Source organism: Sminthopsis crassicaudata, chromosome 2 (genome assembly GCF_048593235.1).
Source record: "Sminthopsis crassicaudata isolate SCR6 chromosome 2, ASM4859323v1, whole genome shotgun sequence".
Taxonomy (NCBI): Eukaryota; Metazoa; Chordata; class Mammalia; order Dasyuromorphia; family Dasyuridae; genus Sminthopsis; species Sminthopsis crassicaudata.
Genome location: NC_133618.1, coordinates 550,825,168 through 550,847,079, shown reverse-complemented (window position 1 = coordinate 550,847,079; position 21,912 = coordinate 550,825,168). Strand labels below are relative to the sequence as shown.

The 21,912-nt window shown below is 35.8% G+C and overlaps 1 protein-coding gene across 2 annotated transcripts in view; it reads right to left on the bottom strand.

The window, feature by feature from the left end:
- PCSK6 (proprotein convertase subtilisin/kexin type 6) overlaps positions 1-21,912 on the bottom strand; it is a 240,175-nt gene that overhangs the window by 3,635 nt on the left and 214,628 nt on the right. For both annotated transcript variants that reach the window (XM_074294997.1, XM_074294998.1), the window contains 2 exons: positions 18,072-18,175; positions 2,922-3,051 (listed from right to left, as the gene is read on the bottom strand). In XM_074294997.1, coding sequence (XP_074151098.1) covers positions 2,922-3,051; positions 18,072-18,175 — 234 coding nt within the window. The remainder of the gene's footprint in view (positions 1-2,921; positions 3,052-18,071; positions 18,176-21,912) is intronic.

The following is a 21,912-nucleotide window of genomic DNA, read 5'->3' as shown; positions in this document are numbered from 1 at the left end:
TTATCACTTTTCTTATCACATCAGGGCACTGTTTATCTTATGGAATCCATACTGAAGGTATGCCTCTTAATCTATGTGTATGGCCAAGTAGAATCCTTAAGGTTGACAGTATTTTTAAACTAATGAGATTTATATCATTAGACTTCTTGGTGTCCAGTGCTTAATATAGTGCATGGCAGCGTAGGGGCTTGAAAAATACTTATTGTTGACTAGTAGGCAGAATTGTTAGAGTTAGGGATTGAATCTTGGCTTCAACAATTAGATATTGTGTCTGACCATGGACAAGTGAGTCAACTTCCTTAACATCTGTTTCCCCATCTGTGAAATGGGATCATTCTTGTATTATTTGCCTCACAGAATTGTTATAAGGAAAATGTTTTATAAACTTTAAAGCTTTATACAAATTATATAAAGATATATGCATATATTTACATGTATATAATCTATAAAATGTATATATATATATATACATAAGTTTTATATATACACATATACATGTGATATATATATATGTATTTCAAGAAATGTCATGCCAAGTTCAACATTTTATCAGTAGTCCAATTTTTAAAGTAGCATGACAGGCTACTTTATGTGGTACTTTATCTTCAGTTACTAAATTGAACTATGGCTAATATTAGGATAAGTCAAGGTCTAGACTTATGATTTGATTTTTTGTAGGGAACTTCTGCTTGGAGAAATTGTCTTTACTGATGTAGATATGCATCTTATTGGTAAATTAAAGAATTGACTAAAATGCTAAGAGCTCAAGTTCTTGCCCAGGGTTATAAAATCAAGGTTTTTCTATCTTCCAGAACTTTTGTTTATTCATTATACCACACTCGCTCTCGCTATGGATAATTCAATGGCAGCTACCTTTTATCATAAATTTAAAGTGGAAAGAGCCTGTCTAATTCAATGCTTTCATTTTATGGAGGAAGAGAGGGAGCTCCACAGAGATGAAATGACTTGCCTATGGGTACATACATGTCAGTAACAGAGGCAGGACTAAAAGGTAGTAAGTGCTAGCTCTCTAAAACTGGGGGCTCTTCTCACTGCCTCTCATAGAATGTTCACATCAAGTCCCTGAACTTGTAGAAATAAAAGAATAGCTTTTATCCTTTGAGACTAAGGATGCATTATTAATAGAAAAGATTTTTATCATTCAATTCCAAGCTTTCCCTGGGTTAGGGATATTTAGTTTAATTATACAAGAACCATCTGGCTAGTTAAAAGTAAAGAGTTTGCTTCAGAGGAGAATTCTTGGCCCAGATCAAGACTCGGCAAGGAAAATTGAAGCTGAGCAAATTAGCCTTGCAAGCTAACTAAAGATGTCAGGAATGTACATCAGTAGATTTGTAAAATAATCACAATCCATATTAGGTTTTTTTATAAGATCATAGAAATGTACATGACTTGTTCTCTTGTTAGCTTACTAAATCACTTTTTAAAAAGTAAAAGGGGGAAACAAACTGAAGTGGTTACTAAAAGACAACCATTTACATCAAGCCCACTAGCAATGGTGGAAGGGGAAGTTCCATAGACATAATCAGTAGAAAGGATAGATTGGGGGCTTGTCAAGGATTGGATTTCTATCAAGGCCATCACAAGCATTATTTAAGGAAACAATACTCTCTCTTCCTTCCAAGTATCTATCTGACTGGCTGTCAGTGTTCAGAAGCACTGTTTAATCAATGAATAAACATTTACTAAGCGGCTTTGATGTGAGTCATTGTGTCAAGTCATGGAGATTTAAATACAAAAATAAGACAGTTTGATTGTTCAAGTAGGGCCAGTCAGTAAGCTGATCTCTGGCCATGGTCTGACTTAGAGGTGTCAAACACAACCCAGACCCTTATGTTAAGCCCCAACACTTCAGATTGTAGCCAGGACCAGTTTAAAATATAAATGGAAATATTTAACAAAACAAATAAAATACAATGGAACATAGATAATGTTAACATGTAGTTTTCTAAGTCAACATGTGGCCCACAGGGATTTTTGAATATTGATTTAATGGACCTCTCGTTTCTATTTGAATTTGACACCATGGGTCAAGGAAGCTCTATTTGCAGAATGGTGAGCTAGTTTTTTTCCATGCCCTTTAGCACATAATAGTTGCAAAGGAGGCAGGGGAAAGAACCAACTATATCCGAAGGAGTTGGGGAAGAAAGAACGTAATTGTACAATGTTGGCTGCTTACTTGGAATCTGGCCCAATCCTGTGGTTCAATATTTTTGCTCATACCAATTCTTCTGAGGAATCTTTACTGATCATAACCTTATTTCAGCTTGAGAGTTTCTTTCCCTGGATCCTGCCTGAATGTGTCAGGTTATTTGTGGATTCTATGTGCAGATCCAGAACCGAAGAATACAGCAACATCTCCTCACTGATGCTAGACCCATCTATATATGTAAGGACAAATATGCCTAATGAAAGAACAGGTCAGAAAGATGAACAGAGTAATGGCCTTGGAGCCAGGAAGTTATTGGTTTAAATTCTGGCTCAAATACTGACGAGCTATAAAGTGCCTGGGCAAGTCAGAACTTCTTTTGGTCTTGGTTTTCTCATCTGTAAATTGGGGTCAGTAATTGTACTTATCCTGCCAGAGTCTTTTTTCTGTTTTAAGATTTGATGTTAAAGTTCACATAAAGATCTTTGTAAACACCAAGTGCTATATAAATTCTATCCATTATTATCCCCTTTCTGATTATGTTCATTGATAGTGAATATAAATCACATCATTTTGAAGCAGCAGCCATACTTGTATATCTGTGATATAGTATAAAGAATTCTGAACACATGGGCTCTAATCCTAGCTTTGTCCTTAACAGGTTTTGGAGCTTCATATATTTTGCTTCATTACCACATAATGAACCACAATCCTATTTGGTCTCAAGAACTTCCAAGAAAGGATTATGTACCTTGCACACACTTTCTGCAGGAAACCTGGCACCTTGGCAAAATAAAATCCTTCATTGCAGCCCGGAACACATTTCTTCTCATGGATTTTAAAATTGTTGACACAATAGATACATTCTTCTTTGCCTGGCCCTGAAAAATACAGGAAAAGAAGCCAATTTTAAAAGCCACAAATGATAATTACTATGTGGTATCAATGCCACATTGTTTAAAGTGGGGCAGAGAGGTAACAGTGGCTCTCAGCCCAATTTAGTGACCCTTGGTTAAGAAGAATAAGATAGGGAGGAGCAGTTTAACCAAGTCCCTAGATTTCACTCCTTAAGAGGTAATATTGGAGTAGTTTACAAGTCTAGTAGATGAAGAGTAATAATGATATGCCTGGGGGACATAGAAACAAAGTCAAAATATAATGATAATCCTGATAATAGTGCACTGATTTGTGGTATGTCAAGGTTTACAAAGCTCCTTCACTATATCATTTGTGAGATAGGTAGTACAAATATTATCCTCATTTTACAAATGTGAAATTGAGGTTCATGGGGATTAATTTGCCTAAGATCATACAAGTAGGAGGTGTAAGAGCTTGAGACTTGAATCTAGGTCTTCAGTTTCCAGATTCAGAGTTCTTTCTAGGATACCATGCTGTTTTTGAACATATCTCATACTGCATTTGCTGACATTCTACATTTAGCCTTTATTTCATAGTTTCAGGACACACTTTATTAGCCTCGTTATTAGATAATATGGGCCAACTAGGAAGAGACTTCATAAATGTGAGGATAGAGGCATATGCCTTGACTATGTCCTTTGTTACCAAGATGTATAATCAGTGGTAGACAAGCTATTGGAAAGTCCTAGGGGAATGAAATGAAGCCAGGCACTCCAAACTGAAGATAGAAGAGTATAAAGAAGTCAGTAATTGGGCAGAGTCAGAAGGGGGTTTATCATTTTGCATTAAAGAGTTGGGTCTGGAAATAGCAATTCACCTCCCAGCAGTGAGCAACATCTGATGCTTTAGAGAAGGGCAGTAGGATGATACCTGGCTAATTTCTTAGACTTTTAAACAGTGGGGAGAAATGATTCCAGATGTTCCTAGGTAACCAATATCTGCTGGATTTTTTTCTTTAAAAATTCTGGTTCATTCCCTTGAAGTCTAATTTTGGAGCAGATAATGTCTAACATATCTATTCATACCGAAAGATGTAGATATCCCATTTGCCAACTTTATCAGTATTGTACAAGGGTATAGATTTCAGAATCACAAAAATTTTAAGAGCTGGAAGGGAATAAATCTCCTTCTTTTAACAGATGAAGAGACTGAGATCTGGGGGTGTGGAATGATTGATTGCCCAAGGTCACACATGTAATATGGCATAAGGAAAATTGCTAGTAAAATGGTTTGCTTGGATTGGAAAACTTGTGAAAGACGGTATTATAAAATAAGATTAGAAAGATATGTGGCAGCCATATTGCAGAAGGCTTTAAATGTCAGAGCACTATGCAAACAAGTTGTTATAATATTATAATAATCTCTATTGTAGTTATCTGAGCATGGCCACATTCCTACTAAGCCTTTGAATACTTCTTTCCTGCTAAATAGTCTTAAGTATTCACCACAGGAGAGGAAAATAACCTTGCCTGTGGTTAGAAGTAATTTTCTCTGATCTCCCCAGATCTTTCCTCTTTATGTTGGCTTTAATGGAGTCAAAGTGAACAAAGACAATGCAAAGGGAAAAAAAGAGAATTTTGACTTCAAACAGAGTGAGGTAAATGAGGTACCCATAAGGAAGGTGGGAGAAGAAAGTGTGGTAGATAAAAATATAATGAATGGAACAAGACACCCTAATTTGTCTCCTTAATGATGGCAACTTGACACCCTACCTAGCAAAAAATGAAGGGAATATATTTCTTCTCTCTATAGCCTCACCTTTTGGTCCCAAATTTCCCTTTCTGTTTCTGGTTTTCTGTCAGTACCATTTTTCCCCTTGCCTTGTATGTTAAAGTATACAGGCAGGTTAAACACAGGTAATATTTACTATAGAAGAGATATGGAAAATACTAGACATTTATAGGTAAAGTATCTCAAGTAAAATTCATTATACTCTCTTACCTTGGTAAAGAATTGGAATACTGTTCCTGTAGGGTACAGGACGGGTTTTGACAGAACTGTAACTACAGCTAAGGAAGAAACTTTGAAATATAAAGAATAGTTTTCATCTTCCTCTAAGGAAGAAAGCTGAAGGAGGTCTAGTAGTGTAATACTAGAATGGTGGTCAGGTAGGAGCTGGTGATAAGAGGCCTTCTGAAATGCTTTCTTACGCTCAGAAGTTTTTTTTTTTTTTTTTTTCCCTACACAATCTGCCTCAGGAAACAGGTGGTATAGGGTGGAGGCACTAAAATTTAGTCTTTCCTCTCTAGGACTTTTCTTTCCTTTAAGCTTTCCCCTAATAAATTATTTAAACTTCCCAGGGGAACGGGATATGTAGCAAAGTTAACTTGGGACCAAAGTGGTTCCAGAAGAAAAAAAAAGTCACTTTTCCACCTCCACCCCACTTCCCTCTAGCTGCTTGTCCTGATTCATGAAACTAGGAACTACTACTTTGCTTTTGTTCCCTTACTCTGAAGGGAGGATGGATTTCAACAACCTAGATGAAGGCACTAGGCTAGAAGTAAGGAAAATTGGGTTTAATTTCCTTCTTGGGATATATTTATTTATACTATTTCTCATTAGTATTTCAAAATATGTACCTGCATTTTGAAGGGAACTTCCATATAATTTTACCGTATTTAACAAATTTATATTGTTAACATACATATGACTGGCTCTTTATCTGAGGTCTCTCCTAAATTTAGAATCTTTTTCCCCCAAAAAAGGAATATGAGGTATACATAGAGAACAAAGATGGAAGCATTTAGTTTTCAAAAGATATAATTTAAGTTCAGGGTCTCAAAATTTTAAGAAAATACCACTTGATAGCATAATAGGGAATACTAATGTTGCAAAATAAATTTTCATTTATTATTCATACAGGAAGCAGAAGTGCTTATTGAAAACATACTATCTCCAATATATCCTTGATAAAATGAAAAGTAATTCTTATAAAATATTAGGATACAAGAACTATTAGCAAGAAAAAATAAAGGACTACGGATCTTGTTTCCAGTAGAGTATCTTTCTGCCATGGATATAATTGCCATCTAAGTCAAAGTGATGCTTCATCGCTCTCCTAAAAGAGAGGAATGTCATCATGAGAGTTCTCTAGTCTCAGGGATTTATATTTAGCTCTGTGTTGTTTACCATTTTTCTCAATGACTTAAACAAAAGCATTCAGATGACAGAAATTGAGGTTAGCTAATACACTGGATGACCAAGTCAGGATCCAATATGATATTGAAGGAGTAAAGAATTGGACTGGAATTAATATGATGAAGTTCAAATAAAGATAAATGTAAAGTATTATGCCTGGGCACAAAAATCATTTTTTCCTAAGTAGAAGATGGGTAATATACAGTTAATGATAATTTTTCTGACAATGATCTGAGGTTTTTAGAGCACAGCAAACTCAGTGATTCAGAAGTATGTTATAAACAAAAAAGTAACATGATTTTAGGTTGAATTAAGAAGTACAACAGCAACAGCAAGATTATACAATGATCAATTCTGATGGACATGGTTCTTTTCAACAATGAGATGATTCAGGCCAGTTCCAATGGGTGATGAAAAGAGACATCTACACCCAAAGAGAGGACTATAGGGACTGAGTGTGGATCACAACATAGTATTTTCACTTTTTTGTTGCTGTTTGCTTGCATTTTGTTTTCTTTCTCATTCTTCTTCTTCTTTTTTTTTTTTTTTGATCTGATTTTTTTTTATGCAGCATAATTGTGGAAATATGTATAGAAAAAAATGTTTAACTTTTATTGGATTACTTGCTATTTTGGGGAGAGAGGAGAGGAAGGAAGTGAAAAAATTGGAACACAAGGTTTTGCAATGGTGAATGTTGAAAATTATGCATATGTTTTGAAAATAAAAAGCAATAATAAAACAAAAAAAAGAAAAAAAGAAGTATATAGCTTCTAAAAATAAGGAAGGTCTTACCAGAATTCTTTTGAGTACTATGTTCAGTTCTGAGGGTCATAGTTTAAGAATAATATTGATAAGCCAGAAAATGTACAGAGGAAGAGAATCAAATTGGTTAAGGATCTTAAATCCTTGTCTCCATGGAGATAGAAACAGAAGTGATATTGCCACTAAAGTATCACACAGATTTAATTAGAAAATAGTTGGAGAATTCAAGAAACATTATACTATTGCTACAGAAAGACATAAGATATAGTAGGAACGAAAGAGCTGAATTAGCTGAATTATTTCTTTCTTTTCCAAAAGTTTCAGGTTAAAAAAGGGTAGGATACCATAGTCTAAAAATCTATAAACTGAGTTGGTCCAGGAATTCTTGGAAGCTCTCAAGAATGCAATTCTGAGGACACAGAGATGAACAATTTAGGTATAAAGTATGGGCTAACTCCCTGAAGGGCCTCGGGGTGAGCCAGAGTCAGGATAAATTAAAGTCCTTGGTCTTAGGGGAAGAAGTGAAGAAGGAAGCAGGCAAACTGCCACATGGCTTGTCAAAGAGCTCTCTTAGATTCTGGAGTCCTGAGTCACCAGCCTCTCTCCTCCTCATCCTGCCACCAAGTGCTTCTCTGACCCCTCTCCCTCTGCCCTCCGATCCTTGCCTATGATTATCTTAACACCAAACATTGAGCCAGCACCAATGGTGAGAAGAGCCATTTATCCAAACAAATGGTAATAGAGTCATTGTCTCACATGGAATAGGTAATTAGCCTTTAGTGCTCAGTTGTCTGATTCAAGCACACCTTTTTGGAGTTTCAGCCCTCTATATTTAGGTGAGGTGAAAAAAGAAGTGGTCTAAAGAGTACAATGTGGATACCCAGGGAAATCATTGATCTACTTTGGATACATACAAAATCATATGGAGGATGGACGCAAAAGCAGATAAGAGAATATGGCTCTAAAAGGGTGGCATCCTATAAAACAGTTTCAGGAGTGACAAAACTAATGGCTTCAGGAATGATATAGCAGAGGAAAGTTAAGGTCAATGACAAAGTCTTTTTAAAACCTAATTTTTTGGAAAAGAATGTGATAAAAAAAATAATACCATCACTTGGGTTATATGAGATGATAACAAATGACAATACCAGGTAATGTTAACTATGAGAGAAAGACAAACTTTTGACACTTTTTTTTGTGTGTGTGTTTTCTCTGCTGAGGTAAGTGATCTTTGAACAGCAAAATACAGAACAAATATGACCAATAAGGAGTTGAAACCTGAGAAAGTAGGGATATAGTAAGAGAGAACTTGACATGTTCAAACAACTAGGCCTTGACAGATTACGTCCATGGTTATGGAAAGATCTGGCAAATGTTATTACTGAACTATACTGATTTGTTATATATGACTGATTTATGTTTATGAATGATGTACAAGTGATTTCTGATAGATCATGAAGAACTGAAGAGATGTCAAAGGTTTTATGGGATGCAAATTTTGTTCTGATTTTCAAAAAAATGGACACAGTGGAGTCCACAAATCATAGCTGTGAGAACTGGAATATTTCTATGCCCTAGCTGATAGGACTGACTCCATCACTGACTTAACTTGCCTGTGTACCAGGAAGTTCCTATTACCAAATATCACTCAATAACTGGTTTAGTCGGTTTCATTTAGGTAAGCAATACAAGGCTATCTTGATCTTAATCAGTTTAGCACTTCATCTAATCCATGTGTGCAAATGTTCTTAGGATTGATAAAGTAGGGAAGGTTTGTAACCCGCCCCACTCATAGATTGACTATCTTAAGGTCCTCCTCCCATTTAGTCCCTAAGAATCTACAACAATAATCAGATTTAAAGGAAGAGACCCAGGGTGCTAAGCTCTTGACTGGAACACACATCCCCTTTGCCAGTGAACCTGAAAGGCATGCATTTGAATATCATGCATAATAAATTATTTTACTTGTCATCCTTTGAATGCTTGCGCTCCTTCTAAGTACATTACCCTTGATTTCTTCACAATAGCCCAGTGAAATTGACTTTTATTCCTGGCAAGATCTTAGGATATTTTATTAAGGAAATGGTTAGTGAAAAATTTAGAAAAGGAAGCAATATTCACCAAAATTCTAGATGGCTTCATCATGAACAAATCTGTTAAACTAACCTCATTTCCTTTCTTGACAGGATTACTAACCTGACAGACCAGTGAAATGTTTTAAATAGAATTTACTTAGAATTTAGCAAAGCATTTGCTTGTCATTCATGTTAATTCTAGCAGACAAGATGGAGAAATAAAAGCTAGATTATACAATTAGTTGGATTAGACTGGTTGAATGACTGGACTCAAAGAGTGGTCATTAATGGTTTGATGTTAACTGAAAATAAGTCTTTGGTAGAATGTCCCAATGATATATGTTTGTCTTAGTGCTGTTTTGAAAACAAAACAGAACAAAACAAAACAATACAATGACTTGGAAGAAGGAAAAGATAGTATTTTTATTATATTTTAGATGACAGATAACTTGGAAGTTCTCAATAAGTTAGAATATTGGGATGAACAAAAAGGACCACAAAAAAATCAATCACATGAATATAAATAAAGAGAAATGTTACTAGACAGCACATCATCTGGAAAAGATCTGGGGATTTCATCGGGCAAGTTATATATGAATCAACAGTGTGATATGGAAATCAAAAAAATTAATTCTATCTCAGGCAATATTAAGAGAGATATAATGACCAGGTCTAGGAAGACAATAATTTTATCGTTCTCTGTTCAGTTTATTCTACATTTGTAGTATTATGTTCAATTCTGGGTATATTTTAAAGAGGATGATGATAAACTTACAAGTATTTGGGCCAACTAGAATAGTGAAAGAGCTTGAGATCATATTGTATATGACTCCATTGTAGAAAGTGGAAATATTTAGGGTGGAGCAGAAGAGACTCAGGTGAGACTCATTATCTTCAAGTATATGAAGAGTGTCTTGTTAAAAAGTGATCAGGCTCATTCTGCTTTGATTCCAGAGAGTAGAAACTAGGAGTAATGGGTAAAACTTGAAAAGAGTTGGAGACTGACTTAAGATAGGGAAAAACGTGCTAACAATTAGAATTATCCCAAAATGGAAAAGGCTGCCTCAGTAGGCAGTAGTAAGAAGAGATTTTTTCTTTCCTAGATGCCTTCATGCAGAGGCTGGAATCACTAGAATGTGGAGAGGATTGCTGTTCAAAGATAAATTCAGAGATCCTTTGAAATGCTGAGATTTTGTGAGATTTTCCTCATTTGCAAAATGAGGAACACTGAAAAAAACAAAAAATAAGAACTAAAAAAAATATAGCTAGATTCCCTGAGCATTGATGATTAGACTATGTCTACAGTATTGGGTTGAGATTTCTTCTCTATGCATTAAAAATAAACATGCAGCTAAGTCTAGCACTTCTGTGAACTCTGAGTCATGCAGTGAATCATACTAATCAGATATCTAGGTATAGTATCAGTTTGGTGAGTCAGTTAGAGTGGGATTGGGAGGTACCAGATTGCCTACAGGGAGGAACTTGTTGGCCTAAATCAGAAATTAAGTAGGTCAAAATTCCAATTGCCAATCAGAGGAGGGACTGGGCTACTGAACCTGGGTGAGATGGGGAGATCCAGTCTTAAAAAATAATAATAAAAGAAAATTTTAAATGAAGAGATTCTAATAAAAAACAGTCAAAGTGACTTTTTGGAAAACTTATTTAAGAGGAAAAGTCACAGAAAATTTAGAAAAGATTAAAGGATAACTTGCTCCTTAAGCCCATTGAGGACATTTGAAAAAATGCTAGTGAATTGTTCTCTATTTCCTAAGAGACCCAAAGCAAGAAGCCCATTTAACCTGTCACTAGATCGTGGTTTCATACAAAGAATCTTTGTGAGGTTGAGAATTAGAATTGCCATACCTGAAGATCTTTATAAATGAAAAAAACTCGGTTTAGGTATTGACTAACCTAGAAAAAAAAAAAAATCTGTTGTAGACAGTGTCTTGAGATCACTTTTCGGTTTCATAATTGTGGTAAAACTTAGAAGAGATCCAAGATCATCTGCTTCCAGAGTCCTATTTACTAGATAATATTATTCTGTTATTTCTAAATCTTAAGGAAATGGAGACTTCTAAGACTAGTTGGTAACAATACCCCAAGTTTAGAAAACAGAAAAAGGCCATTAAGGACCTAAGAAGGGAAATAGATCTAGACAAACACACACACACACACACACACACACACACACACACGTACGCATAAATGATAGAGGAATAAGTAAAAATTAGAAAGGAAATATAATAAATTATATCTATATTGAATGGAATTTGAATAGTAAAGGGAGTTCTTAAAGAAGACTTAAGTCAGCTTTCTTGTTTACTTAGCAACAAGATCAATTAACAATTTAGAGTTAAACGCAGGAAATAGACCCACATTTAATAAATGGGATTCAAGCTAGTGCACATGAATTGTTTAGAAATTTTACTATCATCATAGCAGTATATTTCCATAAGGACATGCATGATAATTAAATATAAATAATCCTATTTCTTTCAAATTATGAAAACCAAACCCAAAGGAATTGACTGAATTCAAGAAAACTGATGGAATGCAATGGTGTTTAAGATTTGCCTCTGTCAAACAAGGAACTGTTCAAAATTGAGAAGGGGGCATAATGGAAAAAATTTCTTTCATCAGGACCTAAACAAACCTTTTGCATCCTGAAAATCCATTGTATAGTCACACTAACGGGATAATTATTACAGTTTTTCTAGTTCATTCTTTTATGTTCATTACATGAGATGTCATTCTTGGACATGGCTGGGAAAACTTCTAAATTATCCAAATTATTAAGAGGCAAGAGAGACAATGTAGTATAGTGAATAAAAATGATCTCAGAACCAGAAATATCATGGCTTAAGGCACTAGTATATATTGGCTATGTGACATTTAATTTTTCAGTGTCACTCTCTAAGACTATAGGTTGCAGGACAGTTGCTGATCTGCATTTCTAGTAGATGGAATTTCCTTTTTGAGAGTTCCTTATGTCAAAGAAATCATAGATTTGGACTAAAAAAGGACAAAAGCTTTAAAAATGGCTTCCAGACATAAAAGCAATATTGGTTTAAAATTGCACTGGGTGAATTCATAGTAACAAAGTTTCTTTGTTCCAGATTGGCAAGGATGGCAGGTTGCTACCTGGTATGTAATGAACCTATACTAATCTCTGCTACTTGGATCTCATGTAGATAGAACCTGATGAAAATTAGACTCTAGAGAGGTGAGTAAGTTTTTTAGTCTTAGACTTACAGCAGTAGCTCCTTACAAATATTGAAAGAAAAGGTGATTTGTTTTTTCCATCAAACAACTATACTCAAGGACCCATAGCTACATTCCTCAATCTCTAGGCATTTCCCCCCGGGGCTCACCACAATGGCAAGGTCTCCGGTATGTCTAGTCAAGGGACTGAAATATAGTGACAATATCATTACCATCTAAGACTCCCCAAAGAGTAAGCACAAAAGGATTTTAAAACTTGCATGGACCATTAGACCTGGGCACAGGTGTTCAATTGAATAGCTGCAGAGTCAGATGTTCTAGAAGGCCATGCATCACAGATTCAGAGTAATGGACAAACAAGAGCTGTGGAAGGATCTAAAAATCTGACATTAAGACAGCGCTTGACCTCCAAATATCATCCAAGAGATCAATGATGATAGACAGTGAAATGGCTAAAGAACAAGAAAGGAAGACTTGCCAACGGAATATTTAGATTGGAAAGAAATTAACTGGAGACAGTCCCTAGATTTCAGTTAGAACAATCCTTCAACCATGACACTGGATTTAAAAAAAAAAAAAAAAAAAAAAAAAAAAAAGGAAAGGCAGTGAGAGCACAATTTTCAAGCGTACAGATGCTGCTATATTGGGTATGACAACAGATAATAAGGAGTGATCAGGAGCAATGCAGTGAGATGTTGAAATGACTGCATGACTAGAGAAAGGATAAAAAAGGAGCGATGTGCAGAGGTGAAATGAGAAAAGCACCCCGCCACACTCAAAACATTATCTATGATATAAAGTCTTTTTAGGCAGCAGGACTAAAGTTAGCAAGCAATTCCACTGATGCAATTTTGGAACTGGCATTAAAAAAAAAAGAAAAAAAGAAAAAAAAAACACCTTGAATAAAGTTATAAATCAAAAAAGACAGTGAAAGGGAAAAAGTATAGGTGGTTAAAATTTCCTTCACCTGAAATCCAGCATTCTCAATAGCAGCCTGCAGGGCTGAAAGTATTATGATTCTTCTTAATAGACAAGGAATAAACAAAGAGTAATTGGCCACAGAAAAAGAGTATCTGAAAGAGAGTGGAATCTGAAATCACCTTTTAAAGTTGGACGGGATTAATGTTCTTTTTTTTTTTTTTTTTTTCTCCTGAGGCTGGGGTTAAGTGACTTGCCCAGGGTCACACATCTAGGAAGTGTTAAGTGTCTGAGGCCAGATTTTAACTCGGGTCCTCTTGAATTCAAAGCTGATGCTCTATCCACTTCGCCACCTAGCTGCCCCCGGGCAGGATTAATGAATTCAATATCTGTGTTTGATGACTGGATTGAGAATCACAGTCTTAATTTTCCTAGCAAGCTTCATATATATGTTATCATATTTCGAGAAGAAAAGGTTAGTTCACACTAGACTATTAAAGGAAGAATTCCTTTTTATTCACTTATTCAATGAATATTTGTTGAACAGCAATTTCATTCTATGCAAGACACTGATAGACATTTTGAGGAATACAAGATCTAACCCTTTTTCCTACACCTCAGGAGAAGCAGTCAGGCTTGTACCAAATAATAATAGGATAAAGTATATTTGTGAAAGTGAATTATAGTAAAAATAGTTGTAAAGTGCTATGGGATTTGGAAATAAAGGTTCAAGGAAGCTTTCAGGGAAGGCCTTTTATTTGGATCTTGAAAGGTGAAAGGAATTAGGCAAAACAAGAGGAACTGTAAGGGTGGGGAAGGAATAATGTGAACAAAACTCGGAAAAGTTGAGGTGTGCTTACGGAATGGTAAGTAGTCTAATTTACCTAGAAAGACAAGTTAGGAACAAATTGTGGAAAGCCTTGAATGTCTAACAAAGGGCATTCTACATAAAGTAAGAAATTGGGAGCTAATGAAGATTTTTATGTAGAGAGTGATAAAAGAAAATGTATCTGATTACCATGTTATTGAAACAGATTTTAAGGAGTTAGAAGATTATAGGGATAAAGAATAGATATTGGATTTCATTGTCACAGGGAAGGAACTTCCAAATGAGGATACTCCCTTTTACCAATGCAGGTTGGTATCTTCTCTTCAACCCAATCTTAGAAAGTTGCCCAGAGCATTGAAAGACTGTGATGTGCCCAAGGTCACATGACTAATATATGTCAGAGAGGACCAGAACCCAGGTTTCAAGGCTGGCTCTCTGTGCACTAAACCATGCTTCATTTTGCTTGATTTTTTAAAGGCATAGCAGTCTTGCATGTTGATATAATTAGTATTTTTTTTTAATTTTCAAGGTTGTTTTTCTTTAATTGCTTCTACATGCTTAACACCATAATAATATTTTGAAGTTATGAGAAACATTAAGGAACCAGTGTAGAAGATAGTTTAACTAGCTCTTCATCTTTGAAAAATAAATAGTTCCATATATGAAATTTCAAAACCATTTCACACTGTGAAAGTGAGAGTAGGTAGGAAGTGTATTTGGTTCCAGTTCTGGCTCTCTTCCTGCACAAGAAAATTCTCTTCTCTGCTTGGTTTCCACAATTTGAAAATGCAGATAGTATCAAGACCTCTAAGTTGTGGCCTGTTTAGTTCAGAAGATGTACAAGGTCAAACAAGATAAGGCACACCAACTCTCTGAGGCTTTTCAGAAGAAAGGCATTATATGAATGGTTATTCACTATAATTCTAAAACTCCTACTTCAGTGAAAGCACACTTTACTGAGTATTCTGGGAAACAAGGATAAAATCATAGGTTATATAAAATATAGTGACACTGAGATAACAAAGAAAGGAGGTAGGGAAACCTAGAGAGCTCAACTTGACCTAAAATAGATTTCAATGCACAATTCAATTTTATGTTTATACAATTCTATACACATCTGTATAGATGGAAAACTGATAAGATATTATCTTCTTCAATACTTCAAAAGACTATGATTTTGTCAGTGCTAGTATTCCTTTTATGAGTGTAGTTTATTTGTCTGTATCTTCTTTATGAATTTTCATGAGCTGTGGCCAAAGGGAATCTATTACCTAGCGGTCAACCTTCTGGTGATGAGTTTCGCTGAACTTAGCTAGGTTGAGTTTTGAGCAACAGACACAGAGTCTTTTGCCAGGCCCATATTTGACTTTTTTTTTAGTTTTCTCTGCTTTCTGGTTTCAAGAATAAATTTAGTTTAGCTTCTTTTCCCTGAAAGAATCCTCAGCCCAAAGTACTAAGCTGCCACTGGGCAGCATAGGAGATTCACAGCTTCAGAGAACTGAGGCAGAAGAGGATCTCTACTATGCATAATTCACATTCAACAGAGACCTTGAGATTCAGAATAACAAAGTTATCAGAAGGTCTGTATTTCCTGATTTAGAGGATGAGAGCCATGTGCTAGTCCCTCTGGTGTCTGACGGTTATGCCTCATAATCAACATCTTGAAACTATAGAGCCAGGACCAAGCGTGAGTTTAGTCTGGTCCAAGGGATCTAAGGTATTTACTGATTCAGATGCCCAGCCATAATTTACTACCAACTCCATGAGATGCCTATACTTCCAAATCCCCAGGTTTGGGGTAAATAAACTGTGGAAATAGAAGCTTCTTGCATTGACACTGCTCAGTCATCATACACCCTGGATGGGGTTGGGGTGGGAATGAGAGAGTAGACTTGACCCAATCAGCTGTTTCTTTCTTTAATCTTAATGAACCTTCTCTTAACTTTGCCATCCCCTCAAGGTATTATCCTATGATTCTGCTCCCTTTCACTGACAAAGTCCTGGAAAAAAAGTCTTATTTTGGTTGCCTCAGTTTCTTTACTAATAAGTTCTCCATCACTTAAAATTAGACATCTGACCCTACCACTATGACCAAAAGTGTTCTTTCCGGGATTTGGGGGCTTAACTGCTAAATTCCATGACCTTCTTTTAGTTCTCATTCTTTTTTAACCTTTCTTATGATACAGACGACTACCCCTATCTCTTAGATACTTTCTTTTCCCTTGGCTTCTGTGATACTACTCTCATTTGGTTGATATACTATTTGGTATCCTTCTCCGATTTATCAGCTGTTTCTCAACCCATAAATGTGAGTATCTTTCAAAGCTTTCTGTTTTGGGCCCTTCTTTCCTTTCTCCACACTCTTAGATTCTTAGATCCTTTAGGGACCTCATTAGCTCTAATGGGTCCAACTAAAATGTTTATGCAAATGACCCCCAAATTCAGTCTTAATCTCTATCCTTAACTTTGTTCCCACATCAGAAATGTGGCTACTGAATATCTTTATGGATGCCCCATCAATGTTTCAAATTCAATGTATTTAAAATAGAACACATCTTTCCCCTCCTAAATTTGCCCCTCTCCTACATTTCTTTATTCTGACAAGGATATTACTACCATTTTGGTTCCATAGATCTGTAGCCTTAGAGTCATTCTTGCATTTTCTCCCTTCCCTCATTTTCTTTGCTCTCCATATCCTTTCTCTTTTTTCTACTCACAAGGCCACTGTCCCAGTTCAGGTGCTCCTTGCTTCTTGGTGAGAATATGGAAATAGCTTCCTAATTGGTCTCCCTGTTTCTTCTCTTTGCCATCTCTAATCCTTCTCATTCATAGTTTGTGTAAAAAAAAAATAATCTTCTTAACACATAAATCTGACAATATCACTCCCTTGCTCAAAAGCTTTCAGTGGCTGCCAATTTTTTTAATAGGATAAAATAAGAATTCCCATGGCATTTAATGCTTTTCACAATATGACTTGAGTTTCTGATTCTAACCTTTTTTCACATTACTTTCTTTCATGTACTTTATTTTTGGGGGGTGGGGTGGGAGAGGAAGAAGAAGGCAATTGAGTTTAAGTGATTTGCCTAGGATCACACAGCTAGTGTCCAAGGCTAGATTTGAACTCAGTTTCTCCTGACTCCAGGGCCAATGCTCTATTCTTTATGCCATCTAGCTGTCTCCCATGAACTTTGAGTTTCAAAACTTGTCTACCAGCTATTCCCAGAACCCATCATTCAAATTGCTACCTCTGCACTTCTGTAGAAGCATCCTCATGCCTGGAAAGTACTTTCTTCATCTCAACTTCATGGAGAATTTTCACCAGGTTTCTGTCATGTTCTTTATGATTCCTTAGTCTTTAATTCTTTCTCCTACTTCAAATTGCCTTATATCTACTAATTTCTGTATATGCTAGAATATAATTAGTAAACTACTTGTTAACAGGAAATGTTTAATTTTTGTCTTTGGATCCTCAGCCTCTAGGCAGTGCCTTGTACACAGTAGCCACTTAATATGATATTCTAATGAATTGCTAGGACTTCCCAGAGTTTGTGCTCTTCTGGCAGGGTGACTTTCTAAATCATGATGAGGACTATAGATAAGAAATGATAAATTTACCGGCTATTTTATATAAAATTTAATCCAACCAATATCTGTACTTTCATAAATGTGCTACTCTAATTTTTGGAAGATTAGTCATTTTATCACAGAAAATCTATAGAATTGTGTTTACTGGAACAAGATGTTCAAAGGGAAAACACATGAAGAAAATGGAGGTTAGATTTTAAAAACCCATCACATTCACTATCAAAATCCCCAAAGTCTTCTCAATCTTTAAAACTGACATTTTAAGTCAAATGCATTTATTAACTGCATTATTAACAGCGTGTACCTTTGTGTCTTAAAGTGGCAATAAATGTTGAACTTCATGAACCACTACTCTTTTTCTGATTTCAGAATAAGTCCATTTACCTGCTGCTAATTCGGTTTATTACTGTTTATTGCAATGAAATAAAAACCTGCTTGCAGATAATTAACTTACCTACACATGTTTGACAGGTAGAATGGCACTTCTCACATTTGATCAACTCGGAATTGAAATATGTGCCTGGTGCACAATCTAGAATGCAGCTACCTCCTGCTAGACTGTTGAAGGGAACAAAGGACAGAATTGAACATTTGTACCAAAAGTCTAACACAATTATGTTTTGCCCTCAAACATCTTTCATTGAGAGGAAATTAAAGGTCTTCACAAACATCTATTTTTTCTCACTTAATTTAAAGACAATGAAAGAAGAGATGCTATCATAAACGAGGTCAATGGCCAAGTTTGAGTTGGCAGACCTCATGCCTATTCTAACCAAAAACTTGTGGTTCAGTGGAAATAGTGATAGATTTGGACTAAGAGAACCTTGGTTCAGTTCCCAGATCTGCAATACTGCATGGATAAACTTAGGCAAGTTGCTTAAATTTTCTGGGCCTTAGTTTCTTTACCTGTAAGATGAAGTCCTTGAACCAGATAACTTTCTAGCTCTGACCTAGTGATTCTTTAAGGAATATCATGGACAAAAAATCCTGGCTCCGATTAACTCCCGCTCCACCCTCCTCATCCCCCCACAATGGGGCAGTCACTTTCTAAACTTTGCCAAGACCAAACCAATACAATCTCTGCTGAAATGTTGGGAATGGCAGAGGCTTTTAAAGCTAAGTTCCAGCAACCATATTGGTCTCTGATAATCTCTTTTGATCAATTTTTCCTAAACTTTAATAATAATCTCCAGGCTTTTAAAAACTAAAATTTTCTTATTTATTTATAGCCCAAATGAAGCAGTCATCCCTTGCTTCTGAGCCATGAATTCCATTTTAGCATTTATGGAATAGAGGTGGTGGTGTTGAGGGATGGAAACAATAATAAAACTATTTGATGTTAATATCTGTCTTCAAGAAGACTATATCCACTTAAATACAAATACCCCAGAGGGAACTTTTAATTATGTCCAAGTTATACTTGGGCAGTAGGAAAAGAGAACTACGACTCAGGATAACCTTAGAACCTTTTCTCTAAGTCAGAAAGCGAACTCTGTAGAATCCTTAAGAGGAGAGAAGGATCCTGGTGCTATTAGAATATAAGTTCATTTTTATGAAGGGACCCAATGTTAGGCTCACAGTAGGCCTAAAAATCAAAATATTTATCATGGAAGTCAGTCATAGGAACTAGTCACAGGAACTAGCAGCAAGAGAAAGAGAAGTGAGAATCTTACGTCAAACTAAGATAGAGGGCAAGTGAAATTTTTTAGCAATCTGAAAAGAATATGTTATTTTTGTGTATCTGCTAGTGCCAAGCAATAGCTATAGGTGCATGAAAAAATGCAGGCTGACCTCTCTACTTGTAGCAAAAATAGACTAATTTCCTTCTAATTTATGAGGAAAAACGAACTGTTCCTTAAAAGAAAAGAATATGTTTCAAAGCAGAAATAAAGAGGAAAAACACATTAAGAAAGTAGAGAGGACATCCTATCCTGTGTCAGAAGTTTGAAAAGTAAAATATGACACAGAAAAGGCAGCAAAGAAAGTCTCTTAAGCCTGTTGTAGAAGGAAAGAAACAATCATCTATTAATTAGGTACTTACTATGTGTCAAGTACTGTGCCTATTTTCTTATTTGATGCAACCCTGGGAAGTAGGTTCTATTATTATCTCCACTTTATAGTTATGGAAACTGAGGCAGAGATTAAGTTAAGGCCTAGGATCACACAGGTATGTGTAAGAGGAACTCAGAGCTTTCTCACTCTAGGCCTAGTACCTGGTTCTGGGAAACAGTTTTGAAGCTCTCCCTCAAAGAAGAGCTGCTGCAGAAGGTTGGTTGTATGGTAGACAGAGTACTGGGCCTGGAGTCAGGGCAACCTGAATTCAAATATGTCTTCAGACATTTACTTGCTGTTTTTTCTACTTTAAAAGGAGGATAATTAAAAAAAAAAAGAAAAAAAAATGGGGATAATAATAGTGCCTACCTATTGTTGTGAGAATCAAATGAGATAATATTTAAAAGGCTCTTAGCACAGGTCTTAGCACATATATGCTGTTTTCAAAGAGGACCAGTGATATCATGGGGTTATATCTTGATTCAAATACAAACTGGATTTAATTGAGATAGAGCTTTACAAGGTCATCAGCCTCATTATTTCTTCCAGAGTCATTGAAGCTTAGTGGTAAGACAAAAATCAACTGGTGATGGTCTGGGATACAGTGGATGATCCTAGAATCTTTGGTGTCTGACCAAGTTCTAAGCCTCCACAGTGTCTGCTTCAGCTACTTTGATGGCCATTGGAACAAACTAAACTGCCTTTTCTACTGAAGGAAGTCTTAAAGTGTTGGGGAGGGGGGGGGTCAACATCCCTTAACTCACTTCTGAATTCAAGGCATGTCAAAAACCCTCAAAACTGGTTTAGCTCATCTGCTAAGATGGTTTTACCAGGGTGTGGCCACTGTCCAAGGTACAGATTCTGGAAGCCACATTCACGTAGCACACAGAAAGTGCTTAATAAGTGCTTTTTCTTCCCCCATGAAAGACAGAGCTGGATTCTTTGATATAGAGCAATATCTTAAGCTCCAAAGAATAATAATTCTGCCAAAAGAAGCCATTTGATACTTATATGATCAAATGTAGTAGTCAGAAAGGACCTTTGAAATAATTTAAACAAACCTCCTCAATTTATATATGGGGAAACTGAGTGATATGCCTTAGAGGTATGAGGATAAAGCCAGAATTTAAACTCAGATCTTTGGATCTCAAATCCAGCCAACTCCTTCCAGTATTCCACAATGGTAATTCAAATTGCCACCTGCCAAACTGACATGAAGAACAGGGAAATATTCTGTCTTCCTGAAATACATATTCAAGCATGAGTTCAAAGATTTGCTGAACTTGATGTCCACTGACCATTTTTGATTCATGTAGGAACAAATAATACCTTCAGAATAACCTAGAAATCTTTCTAGTTACTCTGAAACCCTGGTCAGGAAATTGAAGACCTCAGGGGCCTGGGTATCATGTTGCTTCTGTTTTTTTAATCATTGCTTTTGACTGAAAGTAAGGGATTCAATAGAAAAGGACAGATTTTTCACTCTCAAAACTCCTGTCACAGGCTGAAAAGATGTTTGAAAACTATATTTTGGATTTCTAGAGTAAGGTTAATAACATAGAAATGATGAAATCTTGGCTAGAGATGAAATAAATCTAATCAAGGTTGTAAAAATATATTTTTTGCATAGACATGATTCTGATCAATTAAGGCTTAAAGATGAAAATTGGGGGTAGAGAGAGTGATATGTGAAAACTATCTACATACTTCTGCTTAAACAGATACCAGTGAAAGTAAATAGGTATATCACAGGGGAAAAAAACCGTCAATGAAAAAGACTGATTCAAAAGAGGCAATATTCAAGAACAGTAAAAAAAAAAAACTCATGACCTCAAATATCTACATAAAAATGCAGAGACCATGGGTAATAAAAAAAATAAGATATCTAAACGCAACCAAGTAATTTTGATCTTATGGGTATCACTAAGACTTAGTGGATTGGACTCATGCCTGGAATATGGCTATGAAAGAATATACCATGTTAAAAAAAAGTTTCAGATTAGATAAAAGGGGAAGTTGAATAGCAATTTAGAGAGCAATAGTCCAAACCAAAGATGACTGCATTAAGGTGATAATACAAGGGAATGAATGCCATTATCATAAATAGATGGAGTTTGGGGGAAACTTGTTGAGTCAGACAAACCATTAGTTTTCTGACACTCTCTGTAGTTACTTCCTAATTTTTGTGCTGAACTATCCTCAAAGTCTCCACTCCTGGACCTGACATTTTACTCTACTTTAGG